At 37.0% G+C, this 22,218-nt stretch overlaps 2 protein-coding genes and 1 pseudogene across 2 annotated transcripts; all 3 read right to left on the reverse strand.

Moving 5' to 3' along the window:
* Window positions 1–827, reverse strand: part of LOC104880803 (uncharacterized) — a 4,800-nt pseudogene extending 3,973 nt beyond the window's left edge.
* A 3,728-nt stretch (window positions 828–4,555) lies between these two features.
* Window positions 4,556–7,104, reverse strand: LOC100256527 (WAT1-related protein At5g64700). Its single transcript, XM_002267541.5, has 6 exons — window positions 6,372–7,104; window positions 6,104–6,166; window positions 5,671–6,004; window positions 5,390–5,551; window positions 5,161–5,312; window positions 4,556–4,816 (listed from the first exon to the last, which is right to left on the reverse strand). The coding sequence occupies exons 1-6, from the start codon at window positions 6,581–6,583 to the stop codon at window positions 4,693–4,695; spliced, it is 1,047 nt and encodes a 348-aa protein (XP_002267577.3). The 5' UTR covers window positions 6,584–7,104; the 3' UTR covers window positions 4,556–4,692.
* A 4,532-nt stretch (window positions 7,105–11,636) lies between these two features.
* Window positions 11,637–12,745, reverse strand: LOC100258189 (uncharacterized). Its single transcript, XM_002267047.4, has 2 exons — window positions 12,153–12,745; window positions 11,637–12,025 (listed from the first exon to the last, which is right to left on the reverse strand). Exons 1-2 carry the CDS (start codon window positions 12,340–12,342, stop codon window positions 11,904–11,906), a joined length of 312 nt encoding a protein of 103 aa, XP_002267083.1. The 5' UTR covers window positions 12,343–12,745; the 3' UTR covers window positions 11,637–11,903.
* Between the last annotated feature and the right edge of the window lie 9,473 nt (window positions 12,746–22,218).

Here is a 22,218-nt window from a genome sequence, read left to right on the forward strand (position 1 = left end):
CTTCATCTTTCCTCCTATTTGGCCTCCATGAAGCAGAGGAGTCGGGATTTTGAAATGACCGAGTTCCTTTCCTTTTAAGCCGTCATTCCACCTTTATTGTCATGTGCACCATGTCCTCCAACTCCACATAGTGTTGTAACTCCACCACATTGGCAATGTCCCGATTTAGCCCATTCAGAAACCTTGCCATAGTAGCTTCTCTATCCTCCTCTACATTAGCCCGAATCATGGCAATATCTATCTCCTTGTGATAGTCATCCACGCTCCTATAGCCTTAAGTAAGACTGTAATTTCTGATACAAGTCCCTATAGTAGTGACTAGGGACAAACCGCCTCTTCATGGTGGCTTTCATTTCCTCCCATGTCTCAATAGGCCTCTCATAGTTTCTTCTTATGTTCATCACAAGTTGATCCCACCATATAATAGCATAGTCAGTAAACTCAATCACAACTAGTTTTACATTTTTCTCTTTGGAGTAGTTATGGCACTCAAAGATGAACTCCACCTTCTTCTCTCACTCCAAGTACACTTCTAGATCATTTTTCCTTTGGAACGATGGTATCTTCATTTTGATGTTTCCTAGGTTTCTATCAGTCCCATCATGCCATCTTGGAGCTCTTCGGAAACCTCTACCACACCTTTCTCCCCTTGGCGCAAACCTGTCCTCATGGTTCAATGAAACTTGATCCTCTTCATCTTCAAACTCATCCTCATGGTAGTCATTAGAATCATCAACGCGCACACGCTTTCCTTGCCTTCTAGCATTAGGGGCTCTTTGGGTACGTTCCTCTTGCAAAGAAGCGATAACAGCGTCTTGCCTATCCATCCGATCCTAAATATCATTAAACACCACGTTCATGCATTCAAACTGTTGTTGCATAGCCTACAACATGATGGATGACTCCTCCCCTCCTTCCTTATTTGATGTTTCGCCCCTAGAAGACATATTTTTGAAACTACAAAAAAAAATGTTAGAAATAATTCCTCACAACACTCTCTCACGTGTTTGCACTCACACTCGTGTTTCACTCTTAAAATGGTTTTTTCCCTATATTAGTCTCACACTCTCTTGTTTTTTTCCACTTGTAACTTCCTCTTTTGAATCTGCTTAAAATAATAAACTTGATCAAGAAATTCAGCTTGTAGTATTTAAACTAATACCAATGGCAAGAAAATATGAAAAAAAAAACACTAAATCAAAGGAAGAGGACAAAATAAAATAATATTTTGATTTGAGAGGATTGAAACTACACACAATTTTTTTTTTTTTTTTTTTTTGTTTTCTATTTCTTTTCTAAAGTCTTTTTTTTTTTTTTTTTTTTGGAGCTTGGTGCACGATTTTAACCTAGTGCAAGTAAAAAAAAAAAGAAAAAGAACGAGAAATAAAGAACACAAAAGGAACAAGATAGGATGATAACAGGAAACAAAAGATAAAGGGATAGAAAACTGATTTTAGAACCTGTGCTCTAATACCAAATGATGCGAACCTCAATCGACACGCTTTGAGACCCAACAAACAGTATTGGAATAATTGCCCAAGAAAGCTAAAATACAGATTTTTGATAGAACCCTGACCCAACGTTTATAAGTGAAACACGAACCAAAAGTATAAGTAACAGACCTTGACCCAATGATTACAATGGAATCACGAACCGCATGTATAAAGTTTGAACGCCATAAGAAAGAATTTCTGATAAGTTCACAGTTCTTGAAGAACCAAAAGAAGAGCAAAGCCTCACATTTTCTGATTGTTTTATTCAATAATTATTATCCCCTATTACAATGAGTGCATGTTATTTGTATGTCATGAAAAAAACTTACTAAATATTAAAACCCTAAATAAAAGTTGATTTGGTCTGAAATTGGCAGATCCAAAATAGGAAAATAGCTAAAAAAAACCTACTAAATATTAAAACCCTAAATAAAGGTTGATTTGATCTAAAACTAGCAGATCCAAAATAGGAAAATAGCTAAAAAAAAACGTTCTAAATAATTAAAGCCTAAAATTAAGGTAGATTTGGCCTGAATTTAGAAGCTTTAGAATAGGAAATAACTTATATGAAGTTGGAAAGTCAATCAGTCATTAATCCACGCCATAAATCATGCCCAATCAAGCCAAATTAGTCCTCAATAGCTTGGATTAAATTTATTACACCTTCATCTTCTTTTGGGCCAAGTTTGAATGTCCTGCGTTAGAATCAGCCCAAATCTCTTGAATTAGCCCATTAAGTGCTTCTTTGATCTTCTTCGATCTTGCTTTAGTAATAGGCCTAACTGGAACATGCAATGGATCCTTGAATACTTGTTGATTCTCATCAGCTTGCATTTGTGAAATCATTTATAACACTCCCCTTGGGATGTCCACCATGCTAAGATGAATATGCCTTAAAAAACCTTGCTTGTAAAAAACCTTATGGGAAAAATGTAATGAAGGTAAATGAGTACAATATTCTTCTAATTCTTTAGATTACTTTTAGTTTGTTAGGATTACTTTAGTAAAGACTTTGTTGATAAAATCTAATGAGACAAAACTTGTTGAAGGAAAAAATGGGACTTTAACATCCTTTTATAAACTTACTCCCTCTCATATTAATATCCTTGAGTTGATGCATTCCAATCTTATGTTATTGACCTCTTTAATATTAAGGTTGACAATGACTTTGTGAATAAACCTACTAAATTATCACTTGAACATATTTGTTGAATATTAATTTAACCACTCTTATCGAGTTGATATGTATAAAAAATTTTAGTGAAATATATCTAGTTTTATTTCCTTTAATATAACCCCCTTTTATCTATGCAATGAATGCAACGTTATCTTCATATAATATTGTTGAGTTGCCTTTGATAGAGAAGTCTACATGATTCCTAAATAAGTTGGACCATAGATTTTAGTCATATATATTCATAATTTACCTCATGTATTGTAAGTATTTCTAAATGAATTGACGATATGGTCACCATTATTTATTTGACAGATCTCCATGAAATAATAGTACCACCATAATTAAACACATACATGTTTGTGACCTAGCCTCATGTGGGTCTGAAAGGCATCCTGCATTAGCATATTAAATTAATTATAGCTTTGATTATCTTAAGTAAAATAAACTCATATCATTAGTTTCGCAAAGATTGCATAATATATGTTTGGTACCATTACAAAGTCTTCAAATTAGAGTCTAAATATATCTTGTTAATAAATTGATAGAAAAAACAATATCTGAGTGTGTACAATTAGCAATATACATAAGTGTACCAATAACACTAATATATGGTACTTCAGGATTAAGTAATTTTTTATTTTTTTTGCAAGGACAAAATGAGTCATTTTTCACTTCAAGTGATCAAATAATTATTAGAGAACTTAAAGAATGTGCTTAATTAATATGAAAACGCTTCAACAAAATTTTAATGTATGTTTATTGATATATTAAAACTCTAATTAGAAAATTCTAGATCTGCAAGTCGAAACAATTTCTTTTTTTTTTTTGCTAAAATTTTTCATCTTAAATTCTTTTTTCAAATAATTTGTCAAGATTTAAGTCATCAACATATATTGCAATAATTGGAAATTTGGTTCTAATTTCTTAATAAAAATGCATGGATATATAGAATTATTCACATACCCTTTTTTAGTAGGTATTCACTAAGACGTTTATGCCACATGTGTTCGAATTGCTTTAATCTATATAAGGATCATTATAACTTGATCAAGTACATTCTATAAGGCTTTGTATTATTTGCTTCAAACAATTTAGATCATTTTCATATATATATCATTATATGTTGTAATAACATCCATGAGACACATATCTAGTTCTTTAAAGACTATCAATATAATTAAAAAGTGAAATGTGATTGCATCCATAACAAGAAAGTATGAATCTATTAATTGATTTAAAAGTTGTTTCTAAAAATGTTGCTAAACAAATTCTAAACTTTTTGTTTCTTGGCTTTGAAAATAACAAACAAAAAACAAAAGATAACATTTTGTGTGTGTATATATATATAATGAGATATAATGTGCCAAACATTTTATAAGGCTAATTTTTTTTCCCTTTACTAAGATAAATAATTCTAAAATTTTGTTTGAGTAATGAAAGAATAATCGTTATTCACTTTGATTTTCAAATATCATCTACTTACAAAATTAAAATCTGTTTGACATTGATTATAAGATGTGGTTTTAATTTAAAAAGTATATTAAAAGAAAAAGTGTTTGACAAAATTTAAGAATCATTTTTAAAAAAATTGAAAAATCATTTGTAATTTTGAAATATCATTTGTGGTGTTTTATGAAAAAAATGCTTAATGGACAATTTTTCTAAAAACACTTTGAATAGAAATACTGTCAAACACATTCTTAATCACACGTATGTTTAGTTTCTGGTATCAAGAGAACAAAAAATAAAACTTTGTTTCGGAGTGTAATTATGAGAAGGTTACAATCCTTTCTATGTTTGAATACAAATTTGACTGAAGTAGTTTTTTTATTTTTTATTTTTTATTTTTTCCTTTCTTATTTTCTCTTCCCAACAATCCTACAAATATCATAAATGTCTTTCATAAAAATCAAAGGAAAAAATGATTAGAATCATAAACCTCTGTCAAGGTTGAATCTACAAATATTATAAATGTCTTTCATAAAAATCAAAGGAAAAAATGAGTATAATCATAAACCCCAATCAAGGTTGAATCAAGGGAGAGCAAGTAGAATCTCCAACATCCATGTCTTTCTTCTCCACATCATTAGCTTTTGCCCACAAAAGTAGGTAAAGACCCACAATCACCAGCACTGCTCCCACAATACTACAAACCACAACCATCAAAACTACTTTAATTAATTAATTAAAGAGCTACAAGCATATGATATAGCAATTACTATTTTCACAAACAATTTGTATTTTTTGGTAGATTTTTACTACAAATCTTTTGCATTTACTAATAATACATTTGATTTCCCGAGACCGGATATAAAGAATATGGCATGATACAAACAAGTGAAACTAAGATACAAAACAATAAGTATAAAGTAATAAGATGTAAATGTACTTTTGACGACATCTAATTAATCGTATTTTTTGGATAGGTACCTCTTCATTAGTGTGACCGAACCCTAAATTAAAATATAAATCAGAGAGATAAATACGTACCTGCCCAAATGGGCTGAACTACCCAGAACAAAGGTGTTCAAAAGGAAAGAGAAGAGCACAAGAAGTGGGTTAAATGAGGCTGAAAACACAGGACCCTTGATGCCAATAGACCATGTCATCACATAGTATGATAACCCTGTCACTACAATTCCCTGAAAAATTCCTTCATATTAGTGTTTGTTTCAACTTTCAACAAAAATTAATTAAGGAATTTAGGTAGGGTTCTTACCCCAAGTAATAAGGTGATGAGGATTAGGCCTCCATCCCACTGAAGTTCCCAAGCTGAGGATGAGACCACAAAGGCTGCCACTATGGCTGTTTGGATGGTTCCAAAGAAGCTCATCATTGCTGTTAGTGATATTTCTGCTGGGTATATTTGAATCACATGCCTCTGCAATATCATGTTATATGCCAATTTTATTGCTTATGATCTTTAAAATACCAAATAACCATTGGTATCATATTTCCAAAAAGAGAAAAAAAAAAGATAAAAAGAGATTTAGATCTTACCACCAAAATATTCCAAAAACTAGTTGCAAGAACACCAACAATGGTCATAATCCAACCAAGGACACTATCACTTGTTGTGTCAAAGCTTATAGATAGCATAGCTTTCACTACAACAGGCCCCTTCCACAATACCAAAGCCAATGCTCCACCAAGTGAAATACCCAAACCCCATATCTTGGCCTGCCCATTGATGCTCCTGAATCTTAGCTTTTCTTGATGGAAAATCAGTGCCAACACAAATGTTATGGTTGGGACCATGTTCAGTGCAATGCTTTCATATGTTGAAGAAATGTATTGTAGGCCCATTGTCATTAGCATTTGACACAGGGTAACCCTGTATATATATGTATCAACATGAAAGAAAAAAAAAAGAAACATTAATTTAAAGAAAATTATTGATGTAGTAATTAATTGTAGTGGGAATTTACTCAACTGCAATAGTCCCATAAGGAATGCATAGCATAGTATCTTGAAAGTGATAGGAGGCCTCTTGTTCCTGCAATCATTCACAGAGCAATACAATTATTGACTGAAACTCAAAAAATGCTTGAACACAATGGGGAACTCTCCCATAAAACTGGGGAAAAAACGTAGGCATTGAACCCAACAAAGAAATATTTCAAACAGTTGAATGGTGGGTGCCCTGGAAGAGCAATGATCCAAAAAACATATGGTAACAGTGAAGGGGGTTGATGACTTACTTTTCAAAGAAGAAAGATAGAAGTGACAAGACAATGGTGGCAAGGACATGCTCATAAACCACAATAACCAGAGTGCTGATGCCACTGGAAGCCAGAGATTCTACCAAGACCAAGAATACTGAAAGAGCCAGTTCATTTAGAGTGAGGAAAAGGTAGGGTTTGGATATCTGAAACCCCATTGCCAACCTTCTCTGCAGCTCCATAGTCATCATTCTTCACACACTGATATTAACAGTAACACAGCCTTTTCCTCAGTTTCTTCTCTTGGGTTTCTCAGAGAGTAGAGCTGTAGAGGTAGACTTTCTCTGAGGAAATGCATATTTTGTTACTGAGGTTGGTGGTTGGGAGAAGGGAGAGGTCTTTGATATATTGAAGGTTAGATGGAGAGTTAGAAGAGGTACACGTGAATTGTTCTGGCCATGCTCCTTACATATAGTATGGGTTTGACTTACTACTGTCTCCACCAGTGAATTTTTTTTTTTTAATATTGTTTAATTAAAGTAAAAAGTTAATCCACGGAAAATAATTATAATAAAAACATTTGTTTTTAGTATTTGCATAAGAGGAAAAATCGCTTGATATTTAGATAAAAAAAAATTGATATTATTTATGGTAATGTGTTATATATTCAAAAATCACTTCCAAACCAACTATAATCTTATCATAAGGTATTTAGCTTTATATAAAATAAAATGTTTATATTTAGTTAACTCAAAACGGCTTATTAGAATTAATATCATTTTTATTAAACTATCAATTTAATTCAAAAGTATAAACTATTGGATATTAGGTAGTAGGTGGTAACATAGGCAGCGTTGCTCGGTGAACTTCCAGCCCCGATTCGCTACTCTTTGTATCCAGCAATATCGGGCGACTACCTGAGCTTCCTCAAACTCTCATTCTTTAGGGGAGTTGCTAATCTCCTTCGTAGGAAGAGGAAGTGTTTTATTTCTGTTCTCCCTTTATAATTCTTTTTGGGAAGGACCTGCTTTCTCATATCTAAGGGCCCTCCTTATTTAGTTTTGGCCTATGCTGATTAGTTAGGGAGCGAGTCAACCTTTCCCTTGGGATGGGTCAAACTAGCTTCTCCAAGCTTGTTATGGGTTGGTTAGTTTCTCCAACCTTGGGAATGAGCTTCCAGTGCCACGGAGGCTGATGGTGAAGCAGGTTCAAAACTGCAACAGGAAGAAGATGATGCAAGACATCGCTTCAGAATCAACTTCCTCTGCTAAAATAAAAAATTGGCACATCTCTAAAGAAATCCTCCTCCAACTGGCAGATCCCTCTCTATCAAACAACTGCTCTTGCTACAGACAATGTGTCAGGTTCATGGAATTGGACAACTAGCATATAACTTAGGACATGCATTCAAGTGCTGCGTACCTCCTCTTCCCCGGTTCTGAGGGAAGGCCTTAGGATCTGAGAGCCATAGTCTCCGAGCTTACCATCCTTAAACCAACTGCAGTAAACTTATCACTGAATGTTTCCTTACAGAATCCATCACTTGCTTAAGATACTTCCTTTTGGCTCAATAAATCATTGTTACTTGCAACTCCAGTGATTCAGGAATTTAGACAAACAGTTGGGAGACAAACTAAAGAAAAGAAAAATGATAAAACCAAACATGTGGAAAGAGGAAGAAGTTCAAACGGAATATAGAGATTGATTAGTACAATTTTACTCTTAAAATTGTACTAATCAATTTTACTGCTAAAAGTTGCTCTAACCAAATTCTCACCAAAAACAGTAGCCTAGAATTTCTTAATGGTTTCTTTAGAAATAGTTCATAGTCCACACTTCTAGCCAAGCAACATCCTTCTTCAGGGCTCCATAACAGAGCTTCAAATTTGAAATAGTCAGCTTTTGTACCTGTGTTAGTCACATAAATAAAAGAAATTCAAGTTTTAAGGAAAGATGCAATTTTTACAAACTAATGTTGAATTGGTTTGAGGTTTGATCATAGAGAAAAGTGCTAGAAGAAGGAAATAATAGCAGAAAGAAGCTGGGTGAGTCCTACCTCTATTAAAATCAAATATTGGCTCCTCTCTCATAAGAACATCCATGACAAAATTGCCAAGGAAATCCTCCTCCAACTGATGTGCTACTTAAATAGCATGCCTGTAGTATAGAATGGATTTGCACTTTAGCTGGATCAAATTTGAAGCTTCATTTCTTACCTATAAATGGCACTCACGACATCCTCCATCCAAAATCTCACTGAGTAGCCAGGTGATAGAATCCAAGACTGAACTCTTCAATAATATATACATGTTGCCTTGCTTCAACATCCAAACTGCAGATGAACCCTTTGCCTGAAGTTAGTAGGATGAAAGTGATGATTCAAGGCTTTCTTCAAACCAAGTCCTTATTCTCACCCAAACTGGATTCTCAAATGCTTGATCCATCACAAACCCTTGAGATTGTTAATCCACACCTGAAATAATGTTCTAGACTACATAAATCAAGAAAAATATATTCATTCCTGTAGCCATAGTAGTCATAGACTTCCAACATTCCGTCTTTGCCAACTTCCAAATCCTTGTATCTCCATCTTGCCTATCAAGCAGCCTTTGCAGCCAGAAAGGAGATTTAAGGTTGGTGGAATCAGTACAGTACCTACTAGAAATCTTATTGGTTGGTAGTTACTGTACCAGAAAACTAGTAGATAAGCTACAGAACAGTTAAGTGCTACCCACCTCCACTTCCTTCATAGTGATGGAAGCCCTTAGGTACTGAATCACATTCTTTAAAAACTCCACCCTTCAATCAAGTGCAGCAAACTTATTGCTGCATGCTTCCTTCACAGAATCCACCTCTTGGTTAAAACACTTGCCTTCGGAGATGGTATCTTATTGTTAATTGCATCTCCATGCTTGAACAATTAGAACGATAAGTTAAGGAACATATAAAACATAATAAATAAAATATCAAAATCAAAAAGAGAGAGGTTCGAAAGGTAACATGTAAGGAAATCGGGTATTATATTTAACTCTGATACCAATACTGTGAGAAACAAGGATTTAGGACAGGGATAAGGATTTGATACAGAATATATTGGATTTTTAGGAGTTGATTATAGAGGGCATTGCAAACAAAATCAGCAGTTGTGTGGATTTTCTTTATAATTTAAAGCTAAGGTTTCATTCCCAATATCAAATCAGATTCTAATATCGGAAAATTTTAAAGGAAAAAAAATGACATGGTATAACAAGTTTATGAACAGAAGAACTGAAACTTCACCAGTCAAACAAATGTTAAAGCCTCAAATTCGTAGGTCAATGGTCGCTAACTTGAAAGGGACTAGTAAATACCAGCTACATGAACTCAAAAGCACAAAGAATACCTAATTCTAGCTATTGAATTTATAACAAATCCTAATCACAAATAAAACCTAGTGAAAATGACTGAAAGCCCCAATGACACACCTACAATAATGAGAACAATACCACTAAGGTAAAATGAACACTAGCATGATCAGCACCGCTAAAATAACTAACTGAAGAACCTACCACAGAACTTGAGTTTTTTTGGATCTAAAAATTACTTGCTGCTAGGTACATTCTAACAAGTAAATAACTATAAACAAAGCAATGACCAACCTAAAAATACCACGAGAACACTTTTTTCTAGACCAAAAAGGCTTCTTGACCATCATGAGGGTTCCTAACCAAAATACCTACACCATCAACAGACATTGTATTTTTTTAAATTTTTAGATGCTTTGACATTTAATATGAGCCCAATTTTTTGTTCAAAGAGGGGATTTTATCTCCAACCATTGACTAACAGCGCCGTCAAAGGGTCTTACAATGAACTCATTCAGCTTCAAAACCAAGACCTCAACCCCTTTAGAGGTTCTACTACATCCCTCCAAATTCATCAAGCCATACAAAGAGGAGCAGCCTCCCATATGTTTTTTCTCCACTCTACAATGGACTTCTATGCCAACTCATCAGCAGCTCTTCCATCATGAGAAGGACCCAATAAATACCAAAATAGTAAAGATCAAGGAACATAAGTTCCAAGGCATTGCAAAATGCACAAAGGTTAGCAGCAGATTCCTCATCCCTTTAGCAAACAAAACACTAGTTACTAAGAAACATCCCCTCCTTTTCAAATGATGAATTGTTAATACCCTTTCCACATGGCAGATTGACAAAGGAGGTCACCTTAAACGGAGCTATAGAGACCCAAATCTCCTTATCTAGAATAACCTCCCTCACTCCATGAAATAGATCCTTAAAGAATGACTTCACCAACAATCACCAATCTTAGAACTCCATACCCTAACATTCAGGACTTCATTCCTGAAAAATATTGTGTAAAGGCTCCATGAAGGGTTCGCCAATTTCCAACTGCCACTCAAGGAAGTTTCTAATGAACCTTGAATTCCACAAATCTCTAGTTTCCTAATGACCTCTATAATCCACCACCTTTGGTCTGCCATGTACAGCAACTTGGTGAGTAGTTCTGAGACGCAGGCCACATATCACGCTCAAGCCTTACACTCTCCCAATTGCTTGCCCAATTTGAATCTCACGTACTAGAGAATCACTCCAACCCCTTCCACAACAAAATACTTTTTTTTTAATAGAAGCAAAATACTCAGCCAGTGTAATATGCACAAGTAAGACAACAAAATAGAATCCAAACATTTTGTTAGAAGAGCACTAAAAGACATTATGCCTTTTCTATATGCACAAAAGTTCAAATACAGGCAATACCCATTATACAGCTATTAACAAGCTAAATATTATTTCAGTTCTACATTCCTCTGTCTAAAAATACCCTACATAGTTAGAACAAAACAGTCTTTGACATTCCATGCATTAAGGAACCAACATCCAAATAGATTATGTATTATGCATAGAACAAAACATTAATAGTCAAAGTAAAAGAGGAAACCATATATTAATTGTACCAAAGATAGGTTCATACCATCAATGCCAGCTTGGCACATAAAAATCAATTTTCCCCATCTCTTTAGAAATTGTGTGAATCCCCCCGGTCCCCTTCTGTTTTAAATCCAACTCAATGAATAAACCATACCCAACTTTACATATAAAGTCCCAATAACAGCTTTCAAATATTAAGCTCAGTTAATTAGGGCATAGTACAATATAAGGTGTTAAATTCCAGCTAGATTCAAAACCCACCAAATAAGATAACCATCATCAACCATCCTTAGTAAAGACAATCCTAGGCCACTATATCATATTGACAGAAACAAATCGGATATGCTCACACCAATAGCCAAGACAACAATTTTGCATAATGGGAAGATGCAGTGTCCGTAGAGGAACCTTTAATTAGAATTATAGAAGGCTTCAATACATTGATTGTTCCGTAAAACCACTGGTGACTCCAGAACAAATACAATAATTCACCACGGCAATGCCCTCGTTTTAACATGAAGCAGCTAAATACACATTATTCAAACAAAATAACCAAGTAAATCCACCAAAAAAGTTAAAAGAACATCGAACTCAGTAAGCCACGTATGTACACGAGAGAAAATCAGCTGCACCAGCATCAAACAGGCGGTATATTGGAGAAAGAGAACCCCTTGTACCCCTTGTACGCGTAGTAGGCAATCCGCGTATAATAGAACCCGGGAATAAACAAGATCGCCCCCAAAATAGCAAAAAACAACCCTAAATCCAGCACAAAAAAATCCAGATTCAGCTCAGACCATCGTTTGGCTGCCGAGAAAACAAAGGGAAAAAGGGGGAAAGAACTTTTGATATTTTTTAGATTGTTTTAAGGAATTCGAGAAATTACCGTGAGCTCTGTCGCCGCCGACTCTGTTGTAGACCATGAGAATGCCGAGGATGATCCCTAGGGTTCCGAAGACGAGGAGTGCGACGGCGAGGGCGATCTCCTTAATCGGAGGGCGGTTGTGGACGATGTAAGAGGTCTCCATCATGATGTCCTCATCGGAGATGGAGAAAGCGTGGTCGACGTACGCCATTGGAGAGCCGGAGGTGGAAGGCTTCTCAGAATTCGCTCTTTGCGTGTTCGATGAAATGTCTGAAGACTCGGCTTCTTCTTTTCACTGTGTTGCGTGGGGGTGGGTGATTTTATCTGAACGGCGAGTCCAAAATGGAGACTTTGAGAAAGAAGGGGAGAAAAAGGATGGTGCGTAATACGCACCCCACCTCAGGTGCTGCCACGAGTGCAAAAAAGGTGGTTGTATTTTATTTCGGTGGGACTGGTTTGGATCGCATGCGACGCGGAGTTGGATTGCGTGTCAGACCTGGGATCGCTGTCACGTGACTTGGAGGTTTCTTCATTTCCCCACACCCCCCCCCCCCCCCCCCCCCTCTTTTTTTTTTTCTGTTCTTTTGGCCTTTTGGACCGTCGTCTGAATGGTCTGCATGGAGTCATAGACATCTAGATTGAATTTTTTGAATTTCTTTTTGTTTGGTACCTAAAATTAAAAAGTTCAAAGACAATTTCATTTTAAAAAGGGTTTTCCCATCTTCTCGATGTGAATACTTTTCAATCATATTGAAAAATGCCAATTAATGAAATATAATAATAACACGAAATCTAGTTTTTTTATATTTTTAATATAAATTTAGCTTTAATATATTTTATCTAGAAGGTAGCATCAATCATACGTGACTTCATATGCACTTCAACATTATTTTAATTTCATTATTTTATATTTAATGTTATATTAATTTATACCTTAATAGACGGTTTTATTATGTTGTATGATTTATTTGTTTTCTAATTCCATTTATTTGTCCACTAATTTATTACCACTTTTCAATAATTGGCTCGTAAATATTACCATGTCATATAAAATAAAATAATTTTATAAAATAAATAAATATTATAATTATCCTAATAAATAAGGTAATCATCTCTAAATAATCAAAGATAAGATCAAAATAAAATTCTCAATAAATAGTAAAGAAAATTTTGACAGCCCTCAAAGAAATCCCTTGAAGACTTAAATTCGAAGATTTATTGAAGTTGAAGAATCAAAGATGATTTAAAGATCTTCAAAAAAGGAAAATTTGAAGACTTCTTTTTATTTGAAGACTTCATGATTCATTATTTATTAAAGAAACTCCACTTTGAATTAAAATTAAGCATTAAAATTCTTAAAAGTGTTTATGTCTTTATAAGGAATAATCTTGGACATAGTGGAGATAGTCCCTTCAAAAAGAAATTTATGTGTACAATGGTTTTTTATTTTTTAGAAAAAAAAAACAAGAAAACATAAAATAGGACGTTTTCTAATAATATATTTCAATTGTTTTCTTTTACTTTTTTAAGAGTTATTTTTTTAAAAAAAAAATGACGAGACTAATATGAAGAATAATTGAAATAAAATATTACATATAAAATTTATTTTTAAAAAATACTTCAAATTCCCTAGGCTTTTGTTTTAGGAAAAAAAATCAAAAAACTATTTTGAAGAATTATTCTTAATAACTATTTTTTTAGACTAGCTTTTAAAAATGTTACAAATAAATCTAACATTTAGGTTCTTTGAATAAGACTAAAGCCTAAATTTATAAAAGTAGATAAAATCTTGAAAGAGTACAAAATAGCCAAAACATAAAAATAAGGGTCCGTGTAGCCATGTTTTTCTTAAACTTGTTTTTTAAAACTTTTTTTATTCTTTAACTTAAAAATAATTTTTAAAAACAAGTTTGAAAAATATGACCAAATTAACCCATATTTTTCTTTTATTTTTAAAAACTGGTTAAATAACTCATACTTATTCTTTAAAAACTATTCTATATCTCATTTTATTTTTAAAAATTGTTTTAAGAGAATAACGACATTAGAAATTTTTAAAAACGATTTTCTATTTTTCAATAAGGAACTAGTTGGTCTCTTATTTTGCTTTGCATGGTATCAAAGCTTCAACCAAAACAACAATGGCTATCCAACATCTCACATACCAACAAGTTCCCTTAACCACTCCATGATCATCAAACTTTGATGAAAACAATCACCTGTTGTGGAGGTCTCTAATTCCAACCATAATCCCAAACACAAACCAAGAAGGTACTCATCAAGGAGTGACCAATTTGGCAACGCAAAATGGAAATAAAAGGAATAGTGTTTTCAACAATAATAATTGAAATCCTTCAAGCAATTTTTACCCAACCAATTTTCAAGGAATTCAATTTCAAAACAATTATCCAAATCAACATCTCACCAACATTAAGGTGTTGTTTGTTTTTAAATTTTTATTGAAAATAATTTGCTTTCAGATTTCAAATTGTTTTTTTTTTTTTTAACTTATTACTTATTTCTTAAATTTTTAAATTAAATATAAAAAACTAAAATATTTGATTTTTTCTGAATGTCAGGTTTTTCTTTACTTTATAATATTTAATAAAAATAATATATTAAAATAATAAATAACTTAATATTTAACACTATTAAATACTATTTAGTTTTAAATACTACTTAGAATTAAATATAAAAAAACAAACGCCAACTAAGAAAAGGAAATGATAAAACAAAGGAGATGACCCAACGTCCCACTAAACCACAATGTGAAGTATGTAGCAAACTTAGACACATGATTGTGACTTGCTATCATAGATTTGATCACTCTTTTCTAGATATTAACTCAAGTATCCCACATTGATCAAGAGAAAAAGGTCTTAGTACTATATATGCATTGGGTTCATCTTCCTGCGAGAAGCCATTAGACTTAAAGTAGAAAATATTTGCATGGAAAGGAGCAAAGTACACGGCACTGTTGGTTTCACCCCACAAGAGTAGTTTGTCTTGTCTCGCACAGAACAAGGACTTTGCTCTACAAAGCCAAAACTTGTATCCTGACTTTGGAAAATGGGCAATCGATCGATAATAATACATTTTTTCTATATCATGAAGGATTCTGGTACAAAGAAAACACTCCTTAAAGGGAAGCTTAACCATGCAAATGGACTCTATCAATTTTAGGTACCAAACTTCCAATCTATTCCTTCAAATAATTAGCAAAATAGCAATTGTCAGTTTTCTTCAAATGGCTGCCTCCCAATTCTTTCTAGTAATGTTTTGTGAACATCTATCCTTCAATAAGCCTAGTCTTTATCTTACTCAAGGTAAGTATGAAGTTGCTTGGGTATTCCTTTTGTCGACTAATCCCCAAGTGCAATGACTTTAAGTTTATAATACCCGGAAAGCATCCTAGCAGACGAACCCAAAGGAAGTGACTGAGAAACTAGTTTAAGAAGGAGATAGAAGGGAAATTCTTTGGATAATTTTGAGTAGTTCGTTTGTATACTCAATTTCTCGATATATTTCGATAATTTTACTAAAAAGGCTTCTTAAAGTTTAATATGAAAACCAAGATAATGTTACTTTTTGAAGAAGCCCTTTGTTAACTTATGCTGAGAGGTTTCATATTTAATTAAAATTTCTTTGCATCAACATTGACCAGTTGTTAAGGCTTTTAGCTGAAGCTGAAAACAAGAAGCTATCCTAAACAAGGACTAGTACCAACTAATCTGCAGAAGAATGCAAATTCAGAGAGATATGAAACAGTTTTCATCATACCTGTAAATTGAGGACAAAACAGGAACATCTTTAATGGATGGGACTGAAAATAGGAGAAGAAAAATCTGCAGAATCCAAAAATTTATAGGGAATCCAACCTGAAACAGAATTGAAAAACAAATATCTGAAACCCTAGAAGTTTAATGAAGAACTCTATTTAGAACTGAAACAAAGACAGGGAGAGTATCAACCATCAACAAAATTATAGCACCCTTGAAAAAATGAGTGAGAGAGCGAGCGAGAGCGGCCGAGAGCGAGGGAGCGAGTGAGCCCGCCAACGGCGAGAATGTTCGGCGCGTGGAGAATAGGAGGAAAAGGAAGACGAGGAGTTTTGGGGTGGAGTCCAAGTCCTTCGAGCTGGAAATGGAGGAGAGGGGAGGAAAAACCTTAATAACCATCACAGAAAGTAAGAAAGGGGTATCGTCTTAGGTGCGCATGGGATTGTATAGCGTTGGGCTGTTCATGGAAGGCCTTCATCAGTGCATCGAGGATGTGAAAGAAGGTAGATGGGAAAAGGGCTGGAAGGAGAAGGGGAGAAATTTCTCTCTGGTGCATGTTACTAACAGGGGGGATTGTTTTTTGCGTTTGGGGGTTGTTGATTTGGAGTTGAAGAGATATAGTATATGTATTCCGAAGGGCAAAGGGGGCAAGGGGGGATGGTCGGCGATGGTGGAGGCTCTTCATCAATTGGATATCAGTATTGATAAAAAAGAAAAACAAGAAGAAATGAGGGTAAGGGGAAGGCCGTGTCTGGAGATGGCGAAGGGAAGGTTGTTTGTAGATGCGGTGAAGGGTGGGTGGAATAAGGGGTCCAAAATCATACGAGTGGAGGTGGGACGGGAGGAGTTAAGTAGAAACCTCAATAGGCTGGAGCATTGTTTGATCGGAAGTTGGAGCCCTAGCAATGCAACAGGGGAAGATCTGGAAATCTTGGGTTGGGAAATGGCAAAGAAATGGGGTTTGAAAGGCAAGATGGGGATGGCGAGTATGGGAAAAGGACGTGTTCTGCTGGAATTTGAGTTTGCGGAAGAAGCGAGACGGGTTATTCTCTCTGGTAATAAGGCGGTGGGAGGTGTTCAAATGGACTTGGAGCGTTGGAATCCAAGTTCGGGTTGTTTGGAGGAAGGGGAGACAAGAAAGGAAGTGTGGGTGAGGATATTAGGGCTACCAATCTCGTTATGGGTTCTGTCGGTGCTGAGAAGGGTGGGAGATGCGTGAGGTGGGTTTCTAGACGTCGATTCACAGACGGAGAGCATGGAGGAGTTGCAGTGGGCCAGGATTTTGGTCAGATTGGACGACGAGAATATCCCTGACATTCTGGAGATAGGGATTGAAGAGATGACATATACCCTAACCCTATGGTGGGGGGTGGTGCCGTCGTTAAGGCTGGAAGAGGGGAGGAAGCATGGCCTGTGGAGTCGACCAAGAAGGGAGGATGGAGGTGACGAAGATACATGTGCCGGTTCGCGAGTGGAGGAGATGGCGTACGAGGGTTCGAGGCGCAGCGCCAGTCAGAGGACGGGACTGGTCATCTGTCGCAGGATGTGGGCTCCGTTGTAAAGAGACCCCAGGCGCAAGTGGGCTTGCTGCAAGGGTCCGGTTCGAAGACTAGGCCCTTAGTTCCAGGCCGAGAGATGTTTTGGGCCTATGGGCCCTCATTGCCTTCAGTAAGTGAAGTTGCAAAGGGGGATCAGATCGGGCCGTGGCAATCCAGTAGGTTGGGGCGGGCTGCAGGCTATGGTCTGGACCATATTCATAAGGGGAAAGCCATTTTAGACTAGTCCCACCTTTTGGACAATGGGCTTCTTTTAAAAGTTCTTCCTTCTTGTTCCAACGGTCATATTTAAGATGGTAACATGGAAAGAGAGTTCGTCAGATCCAAAGAAGAAGAAATGGGGAGAAGGCAGCAGCCGGACCCAAACCATCCGAGGACAGAAAGGATGCTAGAGGAAGAAGCTGCGAGGTATGGTTCAGAGGTAAATTTGGGGGGTATCAGGGCACAAGGGTCTTCCTTTTTTAATCTCTTTTGTTTCAGTCAAACTCCGGAGATGGAGTATTATGACCATTCTGGGGTGCGAAGGGAGGGAATTCTGCTTGGAAGTGGGTCACGAAGACCAAGTGCAAAAGAACATACAGGGAGAAGGGATGGCTGTTGGGACCTGGTTGAGGTCAACAGTGTTGACCCTATGGGTAGAAATTCGGGGTGGACTACAGACCAGACGGTTATCCAAGAGGGTAGGAAGGAAGACCAGCTCAATTGGGAGGAAAGCAGCCTGATTAAATTCAGTCATTTTCTGGGTTTCTCAACGGAAGGTCTGGAGAAGGAAATCCTGAACTTTTTGGGCAAAATCAAGAAAATGAGGGAGAAGATAGTAGGCAAAGGGTTGTTGGAGACTTCAAGGTTCGAAAGGGAGCTTAAGAGGTTGGAGTGCTCTATTAATTATGAAGGGGATACTAGGAAAAAAGACCCTTTCCAGGGCAGAGGGAACCAAAGTACAGTTGTCCAATGAATGTAAGAATTCTGAGTTGGAATGTGAGGGGTGTGAATGATAGATCCAAGAGGAAAGTAATCAAGTCAGTTATCAGAAATCAAAAGGTGGACCTATTCTGTATTCAAGAAACAAAGATGCAAGTTATGTCTGAAGAGGTGGTGTGGAGTCTAGGGTCGGGGAGATTCCTTGATTGGAAGGTTTTGAATGCTATGGGGATGGCAGGGGGTGTCTTGATTTGTTGGGACAAAAGATCGTTGGAGATGTTGGGGGTGGAAGAGGGCCAATTCTCCATTTCCTATAGATTCAGGAATGTGGGAGATGCAGCAATCTGGGTGTTCACAGGGGTATATGGTCCTTTCTCCAGAGATGATAGGGAGTGCTTATGGGAGGAGTTCGGGGCAATTAGAGGACTGTGAGAGGAGCCATGGTGTTTAGGAGGTGATTTCAATTCAACTCTGTACCAAGCTGAAAGGAGTAGAAATGAGAGGATCACTTCAACTATGAGGAGGTTTGCCCATATCATAGATGAGTTAGGGCTAGTAGATATTCCTTTGCAAAGGGGATCCTTCACTTGGAGTGGGAGGCTCAATAATCAATCGTGGGCCAGGTTGGATAGATTCCTGGTGACTCCTAGTTGGCTAGACCAATACAATAGGGTTAATCAAAGAAGATTGCTCCGTCCAACTTCGGATCATTTTCCGATTCTGCTTGAGGGAGGTGGGCTAAGGAGAGGTCCTTCCCCTTTCAAATTTGAAAACATGTGGCTCAAAGCTGAGGGGTTCAAAGATCTAATAGAGGGGTGGTGGCAAGGGATAGTGGTTAGAGGCAGGCCGAGCTACAAGTTAGCGGTTAAGATGAGGGGATTGAAACAAAATTTAAAGATTTGGAACAAGGAGGTTTTTGGAAGGTTGGAGAAAAACAAAGTTGAAGCTCTTCAGCAAGTGGAGCGTTGGGATGTAGTGGAAGAAGAGAGAAATTTAACAGAGGAGGAGCTAGGCCACAAAAAAACAGTTAAGGAGAATTATTCAAAATGGGTGTCGATGGAAGAAGTGCACTGGAGACAGCTATCAAGTGAATTATGGCTTAGGGAAGGGGATAGAAACACGGGGTTTTTCCACCGCATGGCCAATGCCCGTAGGAGAGCCAATACCCTGGTTAAAATTAAGATAAATGGGGTGAGGCTTACAGAGGAACAAGAAGTGAGGGAAGAAATAGTAAATGCTTACCAGCAACTCCTCTCGAAAAGCTCGAGTTGGAAGGCGGATATAAGGGGTCTTGTGCTGAAGCAGATCAGCCTTTCAGAAGCGGAAGCCCTTGAGTTCCCTTTTTCTGAGGCTGAGATCTATGCAGCATTAGTGGGGATGAATGGGGACAAAGCCCCGGGTCTGGATGGTTTCACTGTAGCCTTTTGGCAAAAATGTTGGGAGATTGTCAAGGAGGATGTCTTGGATATGTTTAAGGAGTTCCATGAACAGAATTCCTTCATTAGGAGTCTAAATCATACCTTTTTGGTCTTGCTTCCGAAGAAAGGGGGGGCGAAGGACTTGGGTGACTACAGGCCAATCAGTTTGCTTAGGGGTTTGTATAAATTATTAGCTAAGGTGCTGACCAACAGGCTTAAAAAAGTTATAGGTAAGGTGATTTCTACTGATCAAAATGCTTTCATCAAAGGGAGACAGATTCTTGACGGCTCCCTAATTGCAAATGAGGTAATAGACTCTTGGCAAAAAAGGGGAGAGAAAGGTCTAATCTGTAAATTGGACATTGAGAAGGTGTATGATAGCATCAATTGACAATTTTTATTAAAGGTTATGCAAAAGATGGGCTACGGATCAAAATGGATAGGATGGATGTGGAGCTATATCTCCACTGTCAAATATTCAATGCTGGTGAATGGGGTTCCAGCTGGGTTCTTCTCAAGTTCTAAAGGGCTTAGGCAAGGGGACCCCATTTCCCCCTACTTATTTGTCATGGGAATGGAAGTTCTAAGTGCGCTAATCACGAGGGCCTTTGAAGGGGGGTTCATCTATGGTTGTAGGATATGGAAAGGTAGAGGGCAGGCCGTCAATATATCTCATCTTCTGTTTGCGAATGATACAATTGTTTTTTGTGAGGCAAAAAAAGAGTCCTTGTTGTATTTGAGCTGGATTCTTTTTTGGTTTGAAGCTGCTTCAGGTTTAAAGATTAATTTGGACAAAAGCATGGTCATTCCGGTAGGGGAGGTGGAAGGGGTGCTTGAAATGGCTGCTGAAATTGGGTGTAGGGTGGGACAGCTGCCCACTGTTTATTTGGGGCTACCCCTCGGGGCGCCTAATAGGGCTTCCTCCGTTTGGGATGGGGTGGAGGAGAAAATGAGGAAGAGGCTAGCTCTTTGGAAGCGACAATTTATGTCCAAAGAAGGGAGAATTACTCTTATAAAGAACACGCTGACCAGCATTCCTTTGTATCAAATGTCATTTTTCTGTATGCCTAAATCAGTGGCAAGAAGGCTTGAAAAGCTTCAAAGAAACTTTTTGTGGGGGGGAGCCAATGGGGGGAACAAGGCTCACCTAATCAAATGAGAGGTGGTGTGTGCGGATAAAGAAAAGGGAGGGTTGGGGTTAAGAAAGTTAATTTGGTTGAACAAAACTCTTCTAGGCAAATGAATTTGGAGGTTTGCGCGTGCTAAGGAGGAGCTTTGGAAAAAAGTGTTTGAGGCTAAGTATGGGCAAGAGGAGTTTGGGTGGAGGACAAGGAAGGCAAATGGGGTGTTTGGAGTTGGAGTTTGGAAGGAAATCTTGAAGGAGTTTGCTTGGTGTTGGGAAAACATGGTGTTCAAGGTGGGAAAAGGCAATAAAATAAGGTTTTGGATTGACCCTTGGTGTGGAAACAATGTGCTGTCCCAAGGCTTCCCGGACCTCTTTTCCATGGCTGCCCAAAGGAACGTCACAGTGGAGGATTATTGGGATCAGAATCTAGGTCAAGGAGGGTGGAATTTAAGGCTGTTAAGAGACTTCAATGATTGGGAGTTGGGGTTGGTAGGCAATCTTTTAGTTGAGTTGAGGAATTATAGAGTAACTGTGGAGGAAGACTCGGTTCTTTGGAGGGAAGGAGCAGACGGGCTGTTTAAAGTCAAGAAAGCGTATAGGGTGTTGGCTAATGCTGAAGGAGTGGACTTCCCTCATAGCAATGTTTGGGTGGACAAAGTTCCAACAAAAATTGCTTTTTTTGCTTGGGAAGCTACTTGGGGGAAGGTTCTTACTTTGGATAGGCTGCAGAGAAGAGGGTGGCAATTCCCTAACCGGTGTTTCTTGTGTGGATGTGAAGAGGAAACTATCAATCATATCTTAATTCATTGTACGGTGGCAAAAGGATTGTGGGATATCATTCTTGCGTTGTGTGGTGTACAGTGGGTATTTCCAAATTCTATAAAGGAGGTTCTTAGTAGTTGGAAAGGCTCTTTTGTGGGAAGAAAAAGGAAAAAAGTGTGGAAATCCATCCCACTTTTCATTTTTTGGACAATATGGAAGGAGAGGAATAAGCTAGCTTTTAAAGGGGGTGTGTTAGCTTTTCAGAAGTTAAAAACTTCGTTTGTGTATAATTTTTGGGGTTGGGCTAAAGTGTACATTGATATGGAGTCGAATTCCCTAATAGTTTTCTTGGAGTGGCTAGCCTCCAAGTAGGGGTTGGGTTGTTTCGTTTTTTGTTTAAGGGGTTTGTAGCCTCGTATACTTCTTGTATGCTTCACGGCTTCTTGCCTTCTTTAATATATTCGTTTGCTTATCAAAAAAAAAAAAAAAATTATAGCACCCTTGAGGCTTGAGTAGCAGAGTTTT

The sequence above is a fragment of the Vitis vinifera genome, chromosome 11, assembly GCF_030704535.1.
Source record: "Vitis vinifera cultivar Pinot Noir 40024 chromosome 11, ASM3070453v1".
Classification (NCBI taxonomy): Eukaryota; Viridiplantae; Streptophyta; class Magnoliopsida; order Vitales; family Vitaceae; genus Vitis; species Vitis vinifera.